Raw genomic sequence first — 17,972 nt, 5'->3', positions numbered from 1 at the left:
TGATTTTCCTTACTAATGAGTAATAAAATTAGTATCATTCAAAGCAGATCTCCTCTCTAGACAGGCTGAAGCACGTTAAGAGAAAGACTAGCATACTGCCACCAATGACTTTAGAACTAAAACAGTGCAAAATCTGTCAGAAAAAGGAACTGGTTGAATGAAGTATCTGGATCTTTTATCTGGAGACACAGTATCCTAATCAGACTGAAATAATGGAGAAAACACATGACAATTAATTACAATAAATGCTAGCTAGCTCAACCAACAGGAGAAATTTGGCTTTTCACACAAAGTTTGTCATCAGACCTGGCTACAGCATATTTTAATATAAAAGACAATACCTGTTTGTTTCTAGTGGATCCACTTCAACAAGGCAGTCATTTGAAAGAGCAGGATAATAATTTAAAAATAAGTCCCTTCTGAACACTGAAATATTAACAAAAGCTCTATTGTATGTTTTTCTCCTACCTCCATCCCACATGTCAAAAAAACTTGTCGCTACAACGTTTCCTGTTTTATCTATAATTAAAAAAAAAGTTTGTAAATATAAGGCAAAAATGATTAAATTTCATCGGCATACACAGCATTTTCAGTGAAAGCTAGGCATCTCCAATATTTAGTATTATTGTGCTTCTAAATTTCGTTTGTTTTAATTTTGAAATTGGAAGGATCTGGAATAGCAGAAGTTTAAAGCTTGTGTGATACTTTGTTTCACGTAGTCTTTGCCTGCAGCAGTAATCAGCAGAGAAAATTCTTCACAAATCAGTTCATCACTATATGACAGACCTGAAAGCTGTTAAATAAGATCACATTGGTAATAAATACATACTTTTTTTCAACTAAATGAAGTCACTTGCCTCTCAGCAGATCGGATCTGAATCATCAAATGTGATTAAAACATTTTCATTACTTTTCGTTTTAAATAATGAATTAAGATCCTTGTGAGCTTCCATGTTTTTATATGTGTATGTACTATAGTAGGTCATAACCGTAATTAGGAAAATAGGTTAAGCTTGAGACTATTTAAAGGGGCCTAATACTATTCTATGTAGTGTTTCAGATGTGCCAACTTTCACGTCATTTGTATCTCAGCGGACAGAAACCAGGCAGTCAGGCATCATTACCACATCACAAGTAGGGTATGCAAACCATTTTGTCATTTCAGAACGTTTTGGTCAATATTCATTGTTAATTATGCTGCTGTTGAGATTGGAGTTATCTTTGTTTTCTCGAGACATGTAGAATTGGAAATACTTTCCAGATTTCTAAATCCATGCTAACTGAATTAATTGATTTTGATTATCCAAGACACCTACACCCATATATGAGAGGGCGTTCTCCATTTAGAGTGCTATTTGCTCATTTCTAATGAGAAGATGCAGCAGTTCCTGTTCCTTTTCTGCTTATGCTCAATTCATACATGGTAAAATCATGGAGGCAAGTTCGTCCAAACATACAAATAAAAGCTGAGTTTATCAAGTTGATGAGGGGAAAAGGTGGTAAAATTTCTAAGTGGTAAAATAGTATTCTAGAACAGGGCTGCTTCTCAGCAAAAAAACAAAAAAAATGAAAAGACTTCAGTGAGGACAGCAGAAAGACACAAAATTATTTCTCTCTCCAAGTTGTTAGTTTTGGCTTAAGAATTGTCTTCTTTCTTAAAAAAAAGACTTGGTTCATTCAGAAAAGAAGGAGTTATCATTATGGAATGAGTGTGATGCAATAGGAAATGTATTGAACACAGTTATTAGCTAGACTGATCTAATTAGAAGATATGCAGAAAATACAATTCACTGTAATTTGGTTAGAGAGAGAGATACCAGACAGATTTAGTGGCAGATGAAGATATAAGATAGCTAAAATGTATATGTATAGTTGTTCAGCCTTTTAAAAATGTGAACACTAAAATTTATTCAATACTTCTTTTTCCTCACTAATGTCAAATGCAAAGATAATACGAGTTCCCTACTCCTATTTGATATAATTTTACTTAAACATTCAGGGTCAGTATTTGTCCTCTTAGTTTATAACTATACTGAAAACTCATTTTTAACTGTTTACCTCTTACAGCCAGTGAAGTTTTTATGATTCCATATTGGAAATGTGAAAAGCATACAGTTGTTAATATGAAAAAAGACTCTTTGCTAGTGTAATTTAGCCCACTGACTTCAGTAAAAGCATGTAAGTTTAGGCAAGTTGAAGATCCTAGCAATATTGAGATAAAGACACTGGAACAAAAACATTTTGTGATCAAAGCCAAAAGAATCGTGCACCTGTACTCCCTCTCTTTACCTCCCCGCCCAACACTTGCGCATTTATTTTTCTCAGGATCCATTATCAAATACTCTCCAGGTCTTGAATAAACTGCAATTTCTGCTTTTCAATAGCTCCTGCTTATAAGTAAAGACATATAATGGCAGTTTAATATTAACTGAGTTTCAAGCCTGTCTTTCTGTCCACTGACCAAGAGTAGAGAAGGAATTTTTACTTTGGGGTAATTTATTTCCACAAATCCTTTCTTAGTGTAAGATGGGAAGAAAAGCAGAATTTTACTTCTCAGTTACTGCTTGCCGCTATCAGTGGAGCAGTAGGTAAGTTTTACCAAGGGCTCAACCTGAAAATTGAGTCTTACTGCTGAAGGCCATGATATTTTTCCCATGTTACATGAAAAATATTATGCTTTTGTCTAATAAAATAATATCACACATCCACATAAACATACAGCACTTCTATGTACATGCTATCTATTTTCTTATCCTGCTTATAAAGAATCTTGTTTTGTTCATTCACAAGACTTTTTCTTTCAAGTACTAAAGTAACTTAAGTTACACTTAAGTTTAACATGAATCTGAGTTTTTTCCTTTTTGTCCACATTATCTAGTAAAAAAATCAAAGTTTTAAAAAACTATTCCACTACAAACGTATCTCTAACATTTATTCTCTTACTTACAATTCACGACAGCAATGTTTATACCTCTTCCAACATTACCCTTTACTTCACTTACGAGCCTGAAATTGAAATAAATACATTCTCAGCAGGATTCAACCCTCCAGGTCTCATCCAAAGTTGTATTTACCTAATTAAATCACTTCCTGATGTTCACGTTTCTTTCAGTTAATTAATCAAAGAGCCTGTAACAAACAAGAGCTATAGCTAAAAATTTTGCACATTATACCTGTCAAACTACTTCCTTCGGAGGGCACAAGTCTCGCAAAATAAGCCAGCTTGGGAGGGTACTTTGTACAAATGCAGCCAGAAAGACAAAATAAGAGAATCCAAAATAAAACGTGGTTCTGAGGAAGCATTTTATGTGGAATGTATCTGCACAAAGATCGTTTCAAGATTTTGAAGTCATTCTACCTGTCCAATTTATGCACCCTGAAGGAACATGACTTACAGAAGGTGGTGCCCATTCAACAATCAGAGCTTCTTACAACTTTTCAAGCTGGCTATCCCAAGCTATGACAACTAAACTACATTTGAAACTAACAATCTAATGTAGTTTTTGTAGAGCAACAAAGTAAGTAACTTGAGATTTAGTTATTAAAAATGAGAAAAACATTGTCAGATTTATTCTTAAGTTTATTGTCAGTAACATGAACAGTTTAAAAGTATTTCAATCTAAAGTTAAAGGACTCAGTGGGCATATCTTCAAAGCATTCGTATTACAGCTACTCAGCAATACAAAAGTTATGAGTCAGTCAACGCTAATAAAAGAAAGCCAGTCCAGCAGTTTGGAGGAAGAACAACAACAGGTAAACTGCACAGAAACTAGAGTGCTGGTGCGAGGAAAACACATCCTCCACTGGAAACAGCCTTATGCAGTCATCTCTGTGGCAACAATGAGCTATCTCAAATGGAGAACACACAAGCAGTAGAGAGGGAAAAAAGCTAAGAGGGCTTTTAAAAGTCTATTTATAAGCATACATTCAAACCTACTACCTCTATGTTATCTTCAGCCCTTACACTACCATTTCTTTTGAAATAAATTATTATTTTTTATGGCAGAGTATATTTTTATGCCAATTTATTTTATGCCAGAGTTCCATGGTTTGAATCATCATCATAAAGGCTGTTTGAATGGAGGAAGCTGGGGAGAAGATGGACCCATGAAGCATGACACAGAAAGGCTCTCACAAAACACAAAAAAAACCCCTCAGTCAGAAATGAAGAGACAGTAATTCAGAAGGTGACAGCATGGAAAACTCCTTCCTTGCTGAGAGGTTTCGGAATTAGGGCATGCTTAGTAGCCCTGAAAAGAGAAGATGCCAAAGGCTATCAATGATAGCCTTTTTTTGCATATATTTTTACTGAAGAATCCCTTTTTCCCAGGTAGAAGCTATGAAACACCCCTCCTCATACTACAAAGTACTTGCTTAGATTTGAAGTTAGACTGGTACTTACAGCTCATCCTCAAAACAAATTTTAGCCAGCTTTTCCTTGCCACCACCACTAAGAACTCGATAGGCGTAGCTCCCAGGTGAGCAGGGAGACCAGTGATCACACTTCTGCCTTTTGGGGTCTGGGGCTACAACAACAGGGAGGGGAGAGGAAATTCTATGTAGAAAGAACCACTTAATGCCAACACACTACGATTAAACATTTTTATGGAGTCAAACGCAGCCAGTTTTCCAGTATTGTAGCAACACTATTGCGGATTTGCCTGGGCTTTAAGGTATCACTGACTTTCAAACTTGCTGGGCTCAAGAAAAAGTTTATCTAGGGAAAAATGTGCCGTACACTCTTGATTTGAGTCAGATCATATTAACTATAAGTAATACTAGTACATACTAATTATTATGAGCATTATTTCATATAATAGGAAACAAGGGCTACAGGGATGAAGAATTCCTACCAATACAAATTTTGTCCTTGCTTAATAACTTAAAATTAGTACCTGTCATTCTCATTTTAAGTCTTTTTCACATGATAAGACAGTTATAGAATGAGAAAAACATATGCATGAAGCTATTCAGTCAGACTAGAGGGAAAAAGCAACAATGAAAAATTTCAACACAAAGTTTAATTAGTGATTAAGCAATTTACTGTAACTGTAAAATATATATGCAATAGGATCAAAGCTGCAGCTTTGAAGATATGTGCTTACTACAAGCAAACAAATAAGATATTCTTAACTTATTAGTCACTCAATTAAATGTATTTGTGTACTGGTAAATACATGCTGACATTGAGTTTCTTCAAAGATAGTGCATAAGAAATAGTTCAGGCTTATACTAATTAATTAACTTTAGTCAGCCAATTTAATTCTTAGTAGAACAGCACATCATTTGTTAGCTAAGGAGCTGTTTGCCATTTAACATGTAAACACAGAACATCACGTGTAAAACTAGGAAAAAAAAAGAAAAACAACTACATACCCCTTATCACTGGTTTCTTTCCAATATCCTGAAGATTACTGATAGATGCTGATAGCACCTCTTGAGGTACAAGAGCACTAAGAAAGTATCCCAAGTACCAAGAAGCCAATGTTGCCAACAGAAGTCCTGATAATTTCACAAAATCTGACAAGAAAAAGAGAAAAATGCAGAGATATAAAGATGTATTCATAGCAACACACAAAATCTTGTATTTTCTCTGACACTGCTACAGAAACTGGTTATTTTATTTCTGATACACTGGGTAAACACAGTCTTTGGAGATGTTGCAATAGATGTTGCATTTGTGGTATTCCCCTTTTGACGTCTTTCATTTCTAAAACTTGATCTTCAGGCAAAAATACTCCACACAATTCCCCCCCCCCCCAAACCACAATGCCCGAAAGAAACAAGAAGTTCAGCTTAATCCTAGCAGGGTTCTGACTCCGAAAAGTTAAGTACCAGATATTACACGTGACTATCCAAGTAGTGTGCCGTTACCATTGATTTTGGGCAATAGGCCAACATCATAGGAATTGTATAAAATCCCTACACTGAACAGGGCGTATAGGGATCTCCCTTCACCCTTTTGACATCCTGGGAAAAAATGACTGAAGAAGGCCCAAATAATCCCATCCACACACTGAGCTCCAACTGCATTCAGATATGACTTGAGTCATTGCCTCACCTTCTCTCACCTGATCTAGAACACATTTTATTCCCTAATTTATGATGCTGAACAATGAACTATCACACTGTAGGTCTGAAATGCTGACAGTTTGAGGTGGTCAGATACTCTCTGGACACATGAGTCTGTATACTTCATTTACTAAAGGACTATTTTGATCAGTACTTAAATGCTGTCTTTTGGAAATGGGTAGCAATCTAAAGTATGCAGGAAAACTCTGCTCTGTAATGAAACATGTCCTTGAACATAATGGCCCACCAAAGCGAAAAAGCAGAATTTTGAGTTTCATAGTCCTGAAAATCACGTTTAACATAACCAGTGTCCAAAAACATTATGTTCACTTTGCCAACCTTATTGTCACAAAATATTTTCTATTGTCTAGCCTAAATCTTCCTCTTTACAGCTTTCACTCCAGTCCTTGAACCTCAGTGAGGATGAGCACAGAGCATTACAAACAGGTTCTTTTGTAAATAATCCCAGTTTCCCATTTGCTGGATCTCCCCTACAAAAACAATCTCCTTTTAAGATGTTGATCTGAACTCCCAAAACGTTCTGTACATTGTATTTAGTAATCATGAATGCATGGACTTGTATGACTGTAAGGAAGACACTGTGAGAATACACATACTATATTTTCACCAGAGGATTAAGACTGGGAAGGTAATATAATGAATCTTCAGAGATATAACAAATTTCCTAATAATTATCTCAGTCTAAGATACATCTCTCTCATTCTACCACTAGTGATAAAACTACACTAAAATAACACTGAAAAACACCCCATCAACATTTGTGTTACATGATGAATGTGAACATTGACACACACCACAAAGAAAGTTGCATGCACCAAGCAGAATTACTTACTCCCTTCCTTCTCTTTTTGAATATAAAGATTCAATTTTACACTCATTTGTGAAGGAGAGCAAGTCACAATTTTTAAAGACAAAAACCAGAGGAACAAATAAGCAATAATTTTAAGAAGTTTATTTAAAGATTTTTTCATTTGGGAGTGGGGAGGGGGTTGGTAAAGGTCCATGAGCCCATTAATTATGTTTTATGTTCCTTATTCTGTTGTTGGCTTGCAGCTTTATCTTTAAAAAACATTTTGAATTGTTTTTATCAGAATTATGAACAAACTCTGCTGCAAACTATGTTGGAGAGCGCAGCATTTTGCCTAAATAGAAGATAAAGTATGACATGTCTAACTTCAGTTATTACATTCCTGTATTTTACTTAAATCACAAGCTTCTTTAATGTTTCCAAAACATGCCTTTTAACGTTTAAGTAACACATTTACTAACTCTTCTGTATAATTTGTAGTTAGTTCATAAAACTGTTGCAGAACATTTTCATTGTCGACCAACTTCTGGTTTTGCCTTCCCAGGTTTGGAAGCCATAAGGAGACCGCAGTGAAGCTCTCTACTGGGTCCCGCTGGACCTTTTAGATTTCCTGAAGTTACACATTCTGTACATGTAAGCCCTTTTCTGGGTACCTGCATAAACATGCAAAAAACCTAGACAATAGTACATAAACCATCAGACAACCTTAAAACAGTTAAGAAAGCTTAAGATTTCTATACAGCGTACTCAGAAATTATGAAGTGCAAAGTTAGTTTACAAGAACAGGAGCATTCTTTTGCCAGTTTTAGGGACTCTAGCTCATCAGCCCACTAGTACATTGAGAAAAAATGGCCAATATGGGAACTTTATGCCCCAGAGGGGCATCTCCTCTACTCTGATAGGAAATACGAACCTTCCTCGCTCCATTTTGCCTTTGAAAAGGCAGAGAAGTGCTATCAGCTTGGAGATACTCAGCAGCAGTCACAGCGTCAGACACAGACAGGCTGACAGGAACAGGGAGAATGGAAATGTATGGGCATTCCAGAGACTGCAGAAGGGCCCTCAAGAAAGCAAAGCAGAGGGGAGAGCTGATGGCAGGTCCAACCTTCCAGCTACTCCCAGCTTTCCTTTCGTGCTGACTTGCATCTCTGGAGCAACTTAAGCGTCAAATTTAAGCGCAAGATTTTCTGGTGTTTAAGTGACTTTAAAAATGCTCTTGCCGTCACACCTTGCTAATACATACCACTGGTACTGCACAACTGAACACCCATGGGGGATGGGGGAGTGGAAGTCGATTAAGGCCAAGTTTAAATTCATCCAGCCTAAAAATCCTGGCATTGATCAGTTTTAAGGAGTTGGCTGGCAGCTTGTAATTAAGCTGACCAAAATCTGAGGGATATCGAGCTCCAGGGCAAGGAAGAAAACGGGCACTATTGGGAACTTTCCAGTTATTCTCAACCTTGGGAATGACTGTAACTTTTATAAGGAAAAAAAAAAAAAAAAAAAAAAAAAAAAAACAAGGAGGAGAGGAAAAAAAATTAAGAAGAAAGTAAAGAAAGTAGGCTGCAGTCCACTCAAGCGTCCAAGCCGGTTCCGAGATTTTAAGAAATACAGGGTCCTGCTCCGCTCGGGCTAAGCAGCATGGCCTGGCCTCAGGCGGCAGCAAGGAAGCGAGGCGGCGGCGCCCCGGGGTCCGCGCCGCGCCCGCTCGGGAGGCTGCGGAGAGGAGCAGCGGCAGCCGGCCCCGGCCCCGGCCAACCCTCGCCCTGCGACTCCGCGCTCGCTCGGCGCGGGGGGTTGGGGGGGAGGGAAGCTCCCGCCGCACCGAGGCTGCTACTCACTGTGCCGGCTCAGCCACATTTTTCACGGTTGGAGGGGAGGGGGGAGAGCTCTCCGCCCCTGGCCCCGCAGCCGCCCCGCGCTGCTGCTGCTGCTGCTGCTGCTGCTGCTGCTGCTGCCGCTGCCGCCGCTGCCGCCGCCGCCGCCGCCGCCGTTCCCCCGCCTCGCCCGGGAGCCACCTGGGCAGCGGGAGGGCGGGCGAGAGGCAGGCGGCCACCGGCCGGCGCCGTCCTGCCCCACCCCGCCGCGCCCCGCCCGGCCGCCATTAGGCGCCGGGGCCGCGAGGTGCTGGCGGTCACGCCTGCCGGCACCGTTAGGGAGGCACGGGGCGCGCGCCACCGCCGTCCTCGCCTCGTTCCTCTTCCAACGGCCGCCGCCTCGCCGTATCCAGCCTTTGCGGGGGCGGCAGAGGGGATGGCGGCCGTGGCCGCTCTCGCCACGGCGAGAAGAGACAGCGGGGTTAGCGAGCGGAGGGTTCATCCACCGTACAAACCCGCCCTATAGAGCAAATAAAATACAAACGCGAACAGCTGCGTTACGAAAGGGCCTTCAGCCTGCCTCACGGAAGTAGTGCTGAAAGTCTGCAGAAAAAGCAACGCGCCCGCGGGACCAAAAGCAAGGGTCGCGCTCAGCGTGACAACCTGTCTGAATAGTTGTTTCCCCCCGGTTTCAAAACCAGTTATTTTGAAGTCTTCATTGACCCCAAACCAGAAAGTAAAAAGGAAATAAACTCAGCTCTGTTCTTTTTTTTTTTTTTTTTTTTTCTTTTTTTTTTGGCCATGACTTGGGTCTACTCACAAGAACCCATCAGCCCTGAACCCGAACAGAGAAATGTGCAGCTCAGCTCTTGCACCAAAAGGCAGATGGACTTCTTGGGGCTTCGTGAAGCGGCCACTTGGGTTTCTTCAGGAAACTGAGCCAAAGAGTTGGGCAAAACCCAAGCAAGGAAGCTAGTGATTTATTTTAAGAAGTACTCAGAAAGCACTGTGTTACTATCTTCACTTGAAATCATCTGTTTTGGTTTCTCGTAACCGTCTTTATTCCCTCTGCCACAGGTGAAACAGAAATTATGTGTAATGTAGCAAACAGAAGAATAAAATCCTGCAGAGGACAAATACTAAGACTTTCTCCTCCACCTCAGCTGGATGGGACTTTCCCAGGACACCAATGAATACTATGGATGGTTCCAGTCACTGGAGAAGAGGCATTTCTTGCCTTTGTCTGGGAACTGGGATATTACAGCATCCTATAAAAGGCAAGTAGTTGCTGCTGTTTATTGTCAAATGTACTGGAGCTTGCAAATGAAAAGTGACATCCAGTAAACCCTAGGCATGCCAGTAGTTAAAGTGGTTAGTGTGGGACAGTACATTTAAGAAATAAAAAACACAGGGCAAAAGGGAAAAGGAATTAAGAGCCAACAGGAGAGAGTTAAGAACAACACTGCCCTCGATTTATTTTTCCAAATATACAATTATTTCCACAGGAACTGTTACCATGCGAAACAATACCTCAGAAAATTATGATGGCTCTGTTAATACCTCATTGAAACTATTCAAGAATGTATTGCTAGCTTGAAAGTAAAAATAATGTGGCTTAAAACCAAACACTGCAGTTGGTGGTAGCCAAATGAAAAATTCTGCTCATTTTATTAAAGCAAGGAAGATTAATTAGGACTCAGGATAATTTAACTTTGCAATAAATGTATTGTGTGAGTACTGGTGGGACTTGGACTCCATGGATAAAAATTTCAAGTGATTTCAAGTGCTCAGGAGCTTTGCTGCCACCTGAACACACTACTGGAAAAAAAAAAAAAAAAAAAGAAAAGAAAAAATAGGGATTGGTGACTCTTGAATAACTGTTTACCTGTTTTTACCCCTTTACCCCACAGGAAAGATGTGGTAGGTTACTATTTTTTCATTACTGCCTAAATTACATTGAGTTACACCCAAGCAAATACCCAAGTATTTGCTACAAAGCCAGGCAGTGCAGTAACTGGTTTGCTTGCCGAAGTCCAAGTGTCCAGTAGCCTATAGCTGAGAAGATTTTAAATGTCAAAGGACTGTGAAACTTCTGAATGTTTTATTTCAAGTATCAGTTGTGTCTGCAGAAGAGCTGCAATACTATTCTAGCTCTAGTAATTAATCAAAGATGTGAGGTATAAAGCACTTTCAAAACATTATTTCTATTTATATTCTAAACATTCATTCTGTAATTTGAAGGCTTAGAAAAAACTCACAAAACATTAATCTTCACTCTAGGTGCTTGTGAAGCTGTCAGACCCTTTGGTGATAAGCAGCATAGAAAATCTATTCATGAAAAATGGTCTTGCAGACAACAAATGGCATAGATGGGTATGTACAAAATGCTTTTGCGTTTTTTTTTTAAACATTGTAAAAGCCACAGGAAATTTATGAGCATTTGCTAACACTAAAGATTACGACAGAACAAGTTCCTGCCTGCCCTTTGAGCCTCTTTACCTCCAGAGTTGTTTTCTGTGTCCACCCCAGCTAGCTAACAAGTTAGTGTAAGCATCCTTCCAGTACTCATAGCGATTTAATTTAAATGCTCTCTGCTCATCCACAAAAGGCCAATAATATATGCTTAATCCTGCTAGGATAGAGTTAAAATAATTCAGTGATTTAAAATGGAGGCAGAGTTTGTGAGACGGAGAAAAAATATCTTGCCAAATCTTTGCATTTAGAGGTCACAAGGACTTCAAGAGCTACTAGGGAAAACAGATTACCTACATTAAAAAAATGCAACTGATGTTTAAGTTAACTAATTGTACCTCAGATCTGGGATAGGTGAGAACATACACGTGGAAAAAGTGGGTAGCACTATGGAAGACCAATTCTCAGGTTGCCATAACTCTGCCATACTTCTGTGTGTGCCTGTGCCCGTAAGTCCATTTAGGTGGAACTTCAGCATCCTGAATTGTGGTTGCATGAAGAGTAACTTGCACAAATAGGGATTTTTATGTGTATTTTAATATGATATGACACTTTTTTTCGGTATCCCTTGAAGATCTTCCTGAAACCCAAGAGCAAATACTCAGAACAGGATGAAAGCTTTTGGATACTTCAAGTTCTTTCATGGACATACTGAAATAAAAAAAATAGATATACAAAAATGGATCATAGAAGAAGAAAAACAAGCAATGATTACTTTCAACTGATAAGTCAGAAAACCTGTAAAGCTCGTGAGTCTAGCTCCCAGGTGGTTGCTGATCCGTTTGGGGGTTTGTTTTATACCGGTAGTTTTTTAAGGTGTGGCATGTCTATGTGTTTCTCTCACACACAGGAATAGTTTCCTCAGTACTAGCAGCACAAGCTCCATACTTTATGGGCTCAGATCTAAAGTCAGCTTTAATATACAGTGACCTAAAGTTTTTGGAAGAGGAAAGGAAGGGGGGGGAAAAGAGGAAGAAGGTAATCCTTCTATTAAAGTTGGATACTTTGATAGGACTTTGCATAATCCTACAAGATCTTCGTAGTAAAGTAATAGAAGCAAGAAGTCAAGTAAAAAGTCAAGCTCCCTAGAGGGAGCTGGGCTGGCTAGGCCCTTGCTAATAGCAGTCCTGAAGCATTTGTATCTTGGCATCATCCTGTAGTAGCTCCTGGAGCTCTTCCCTTACCCATACTGCCTATGCGAGGTTTTCTCAATAGGGATCCGTGCTGATGTTGCTGTACTGGGCTTAGGTTAGCTGAAGGCAACACCAGCGTTCCGAAGGAGAAAAAAAAAAAAAAAAAAAAAAATCACAGTATCCACTTATGCAGCCAAGCCTGCACTCACAGGAAAGCTACTGGATTTCTTTCAGACCTGTCTTTTGGAGAGGGGGAAGAGAGGGAAAAGGCCCATCTTACATGTGGGCCAGCATGGCAAAAGAAATGGCCAATCAGTGTGGGCTGACCTTGCAGGACAGTGTGGCAAAATGGTGAGCACGAGTTAGCCAATGAAGAGAAATGTAGAAGCAAACTAGAAGACTATGTAAAAATACATCAGCAGTTAAAAATCAGCCCAGAGAACATTCAAGATATGCAACAATAAAAAACTCTAATAACAAAGAATAAGGATAGCCAAAGTTAATGTTAAGCTTACAATTAAAAAACCCTTAACCAACAGTAAAGTAAGTAGTATTCTTAGCACCTCAGAACAGAACTGTGCTGGATGCATAAAAATGAAGTTGAAGAGTCACAATGCTTTGTTTATCCTTACAAAAATCTTGCCTAGTCAGCAACCATAAAAGTTCAATATGCTAGTATTTATTATAATAATATATAATAATATTTGTCTATACACTGTCAACATAGATTCTTGTTGTCTTTACAATAACTTGTATTTCTTAGGAATTGCTGTTTTCCTAAAAATTTCCTAGAAAAACAAATGATGGGTCAAAGTATAGGCAAAAGTAACTTGTAAATTTCCAAAAGTAAAATCAAATGCAAACCACTTATTTTAAAAATACTTTGTTCTGGTGCAGAAAAGAGCAACTAGTATTCACAGTTCAAGGGTCCAATGGATTTATCTATAGTCCTGAAAAATTAGATTGAGCATTTGAATTGTAAACCTTCACGTATTTGTCTATACTGCACTGTAGTTAACAAAAAAGCCCTATTCTTGCAATAAGTTCATGCTATCATGCTATGCATTCAAACTTAAAAGGTGTTTTATATAGATGATCCAGCTTTAAAGGGGAGAAATGAACAAGAACAACACGTAACCAATCAGTTATGGCTATTAATATGTTAGATGGTTTTAAAGGTTTGGATTGACTAAAGCTGAAGCACAGAAGGACATTCTGAAGATGATGGTAGTTTCAGAAGCATAGGAGAACTTTAAACACAAGAAAAAAATTGAAAACTTGTACCTCTATGAATGTGTATAGATAGGCTTCACGAATTATCAAAAGGACAGAAATAAACAAAACTGGATGACTTTGCAAAGTGTGAATTAAAAATATAACAGTTTGTACTAATCTTTCTTGTTTGGCCAATCCACCAACTTTAGCAACACACATACTCTATGCTGCCTCAGGGCTTGGAAATAAAAAATTTTTTTTTAAGAAGCTTTTTGGGGAGTGGGAAGAGAGATACAGCTAAATGATCAGGAGAATCCAAGTTAAGAACTCTTTTAGGTAGGACAAAGAAAGGTTGAAATTAGTAGAGTTCAAACAAGACAACATCATTTGTTAGGAAGAAAAAAAGGGCTCAAAACCTCTTGTATTTGAAAAACAAAACATGTGCGCCACCTCCTGGGATACAAAACATAGAGCACAGTTAAGCAACCAGCTTTCAGAGAGGCTGCCTTAGGGCCTGAGACGTTCACTTGGTATGCCTTCTTGTTCTACAGTTTAGGGCAACAGAGAGCAACAGTCCATAATAGTGCTTTAATTCATTCTAGATAATCAGAAGTTTCACCTTAGCAAGATAATGTTGTCTATACCTGATTTCTGTCCAATTCTGAATTCAGAAAAAGCTGAAGCAAGAAAGTTTCAATTATTTCAGTATAAAGAAGAAAAATCACCTCGGAGCTAAATACACCTGCCTGCTCCCCTCCTTGCAAAGTTCAGGTAAGTGCTAAAGCAGTTCTGCCTTTCTGCTTTTCTTTCAGAGCTAAAAGCAGAAGGTACAACTGAGAGTCTCAAAGTACTAGGAATAATTCAGTTGTATATCATTTATTAGCTTTGAAGTTCATCTTAACAGGATTTAAGAAGACACACTGACTGGGTAGAAAGAATTAATCATTTATTTTAAGCAGTAGTACAAAGTGTCTGAAAATGGCAAGTCTTGAAAGTATAAATACCAACCTTTGGAAAATTGTGTAATGAGGCTTGGCAGTAATTGGGAGATACATCCTAACATCACCTGAAGACTGAGTAAAAATACAAAAAAAAAAAAAAAAAAAAATTGTACCCCTTTTTTCAAAGTTTTGGTCCCATTTTCCTTTCAATCAATGTTAGATTTATCATCAGATGTTAGATGAAAAAATTCATCAAGTGAATGGGAGCATTTCCTTAAGTGATGTTTCCAAAAGAACTTCAAGTAACAATTGACATAGTGTTAGTCTTAAAAGATTTCTACATCTCTGTATAAAAATTTTCAGCAAAAAAAGTGAACTGCCTGTTGCAGATAAATCTTATTTAGACATTACATTCAACTTTGTATAGTTTTATGCACACACATAGTATTGGCTAGCATAGCACTTTTTCCAGTAAATATTACGGTAATCCATGCCCTGATGCTATCAAGAAATTGTTAGTTATCTTTTCAGAATCACTTCAATATGTCTTGCTTCTCCTCCCCCCCCCCCGAATCTTCCAAAGGACAGCTATGCTGCAAATTTAGCCATTTAAACATTCAATTACATGATTATCCTCCAACAATACAGAAATAAACATACTCTTCACAAATTTGACATGGCTCTGTGAAAATCTGTATGGGGGAGGTACTCTTTGAAGAGGGCTATAATAAGAGTGTTGTTGTGAACAATGTAGTTTGTTCAAGTATTTTGCCTAGCTACACACCCTTGTAAAATCAGAATGGGCTGAGCTGCTCCACTTGAAAAAGCGGAAGTTTCTCAGGCAGAAAGAGCCCATGGACAGCAATGAATTCCCTATATTTATGATAAGACAAAAAACCCACAAAGCCTTTCACAGTAGGGCCAGCCATCTGCTTAAAGAATGAGACTAACTCTCACTGTTCCTTGTGGTCCTCCACCCACCTGGGTATTTCATAGAGATAGAAAAAGAAAAAATCTCACGTATACATCAATGGTTTCTGTAGTATATTCCCTAGATCACATGCAATATTCCTGGAGCCTCAGATCTCAATTTCATGTGTCTGGAAAGCAGGCCAGGCAGGAACAGCATCCACACCAGTGCTTTCCACTGCCAAGATGGGAATAGCCATCTGGGGCCAGAAAGTAAAGGATCAGTGAGGAAGACCAGCAAGGACAGACCCATCTTTCTCAGCCTCTTTCAAGTGAGGGAGTGGAGAGGAAGGAAAGCTGACATTTGTAGGAAAAGAAAAAATATTTCCAAGTGGGAAGTGAAAGAGGTCCAGTAAATGAAGTCAGATGCAAATAAGGGTCTTTGCACATGGGCAGGTTCAGGGACTGTGGACACAGATGAAGTTCCAACACTAATTCCCTCCCTGTGTGCTCCCACCCCTGCCATGGTACCTTAATATAGGTATTTTCAACTTAAAGAGTCTGGTTAATTTCTAAAGCCTCACAAACTACTTCAGAACAGGTCTGTGAAAGAAAATTAGGCCAATCTGGGTAGATATGTCACCAAGGAAATCAAGTCCTGTCAAAACACTGAATTTTGGATACAGGGCAACTTTCTGAAACTTTTTTTTGGGGTAGGGAACTGGGGTCAGAAGGTAATCAGACAATCCGAAGGGTCACAGCTAGTGACTTAGTAGGACAACTATAATCAAGAATGTTGATGTGAAATAAGTATCATCAATTAAAGAAAGTCAACATTTAGTGAGGGCTGCTTCCTTTAGATAATGAGAATTACCTTCTGTGTTTTACTATTTGGCTAGCTTAAAAAAATCAGCATGTGCATTTTATATTTTAATGTAAAATTTTCAGTATTTCAAAAACTACCTAACCACTGAAATCAAGCCAAAGCTTAGTTGTAGTGAAAAAAAGTGAACACTAAATATTCTTGTATTATTAGTGAATAGTAACTAATGTTTTAAAATAACTTGTTTTGTTTGTTTACAAGCAGATTATTGCTTGAAGCCTCAAGCCCTCTCCATGTTACATGGAGAGGGTACAATGACTATACAACAAATATTAATTCATCAGATATCTAATAACTCTACTTAAGAGATGCCTGTGCCCCTTACTCGCATGTGAGTGGGTATGTGGACAGTAATAGGTACCTGAGAGTACACTTGCTTTCAAAATTTTCAAACAAGTGAATCCTACCAAAGCAGCCAGGTGACAAACTGATGTAGGTGCACTTATAACAGCTTTTGAGTAACTGCAGTTCCTCGCCAGTTCTGCTCTAGGTGTTTCAGCCTTGACTTCGAAGTTTAGCAGACACTCAGTTACTCAGCATCTCTTGTGTTTCGCACAACTGTCCAGCTTCAGCTCACCTTAACCTATATCATAACCCATTCATTGCATATCGTAACAGTAGATTCTGCAGTATAGATCCATCTCATCCAGAGTTTGGCTGAAGCCAACAACTGGATTTCAGAGGAAATTCTTGAAGAGCCATTACCAGCACTCTCAATTACTTGTAAGTCTGGGCTAAATTCTAATTAGGGTCTGGAAGCCAGGAAATCTGACTGGCTCAGAAGATTGCTGGTATCCCATTGCCAATCTGTTTTCACTTCTCTGAACAGCAGCAAGAATTTCAGCAGTCAGAAATAAACAATTTATCAATCAGGGAGTCAAGTTTGACAGCAACTAATATCTTGGTAAATTGTGCAGACCTTTTTTAAAAGGCTCAATCAGTTACGCTCTTACAACTTTTAATGAATTAAGACTTATGGGTAGCTTGCTTGTTTTCCTCTACTTAATTTCATTTGACTTCAACAGGATATTGTACCAATCCCCTTTGTTATCGAAAATCTGAGGTCAGGGTAAGACAACGAACCAACCTAGTTGTTGAAAACATCTACAGAAATTCCAGAACATTTCAACAGTAAATCATTCTGGATTGTCAGAAAACTTAAGATTTACTCTCTCTTTGAAAAGGTTATCGTAACATAAGCCTTTACCTATCTAAAAGGAGTAAGTTAGTATCCAAAGACATTCTTCAGTGAAACATAACCAACTGGTAACACTGTAAGAAGCTGCATAGAATACCCCTACTTTGACTTCAGCCAACAAATAGTTAAATATCATTAAATAATCGATACTTTAACACAAGATACCAAAACTAATCGGTTTGTGATTACCATTAGTTAACCTCCACAATATCAAAGCTAAAAACTATAATGGTACATTGCCTCGATATACTGCATTTAAGTGGGTCCACATACAAATGCTAAGTATCAGCCATTTCACCTTCAAAATAGAGCAATTCCTTGATTCTCTTTAGAGAATCAGAAACAAAGGCATATAAAAATTCTTCATCTGTTTTCTTCAGCACTTAAACTGAGCCAAAAAGCCCATGAAAAGATTTCTCGCACCTGTGACAGCGCATTGGGATAGAACTAACATATTCCCATGCTTGGACTGAAGTTTAAACTAGTTGAACTCAAATGACAGA

General features: G+C 38.6%; 1 protein-coding gene across 2 annotated transcripts in view; it reads right to left on the bottom strand.

The window, feature by feature from the left end:
- BACE2 (beta-secretase 2) overlaps positions 1 to 17,972 on the bottom strand; it is a 73,560-nt gene that overhangs the window by 2,882 nt on the left and 52,706 nt on the right. Inside the window, exons 1-5 of one of the 2 annotated variants that reach the window (XM_062573754.1) lie at positions 8,743 to 8,795; positions 5,377 to 5,520; positions 4,403 to 4,526; positions 2,948 to 3,006; positions 469 to 519 (exon numbers count right to left, since the gene is read on the bottom strand). In XM_062573754.1, coding sequence (XP_062429738.1) covers positions 469 to 519; positions 2,948 to 3,006; positions 4,403 to 4,526; positions 5,377 to 5,520; positions 8,743 to 8,761 — 397 coding nt within the window. In that variant the 5' untranslated portion in view covers positions 8,762 to 8,795. Of the gene's footprint in view, positions 1 to 468; positions 520 to 2,947; positions 3,007 to 4,402; positions 4,527 to 5,376; positions 5,521 to 8,742; positions 8,796 to 17,972 lie in introns of those variants that run through there. The other variant, XM_062573738.1, reaches the window with a different exon arrangement.

Source organism: Rhea pennata, chromosome 1 (genome assembly GCF_028389875.1).
Source record: "Rhea pennata isolate bPtePen1 chromosome 1, bPtePen1.pri, whole genome shotgun sequence".
Taxonomy (NCBI): domain Eukaryota; kingdom Metazoa; phylum Chordata; class Aves; order Rheiformes; family Rheidae; genus Rhea; species Rhea pennata.
Note: the sequence above shows the minus strand (reverse complement) of the source record. Positions and strands in the feature narration are given on the sequence as shown.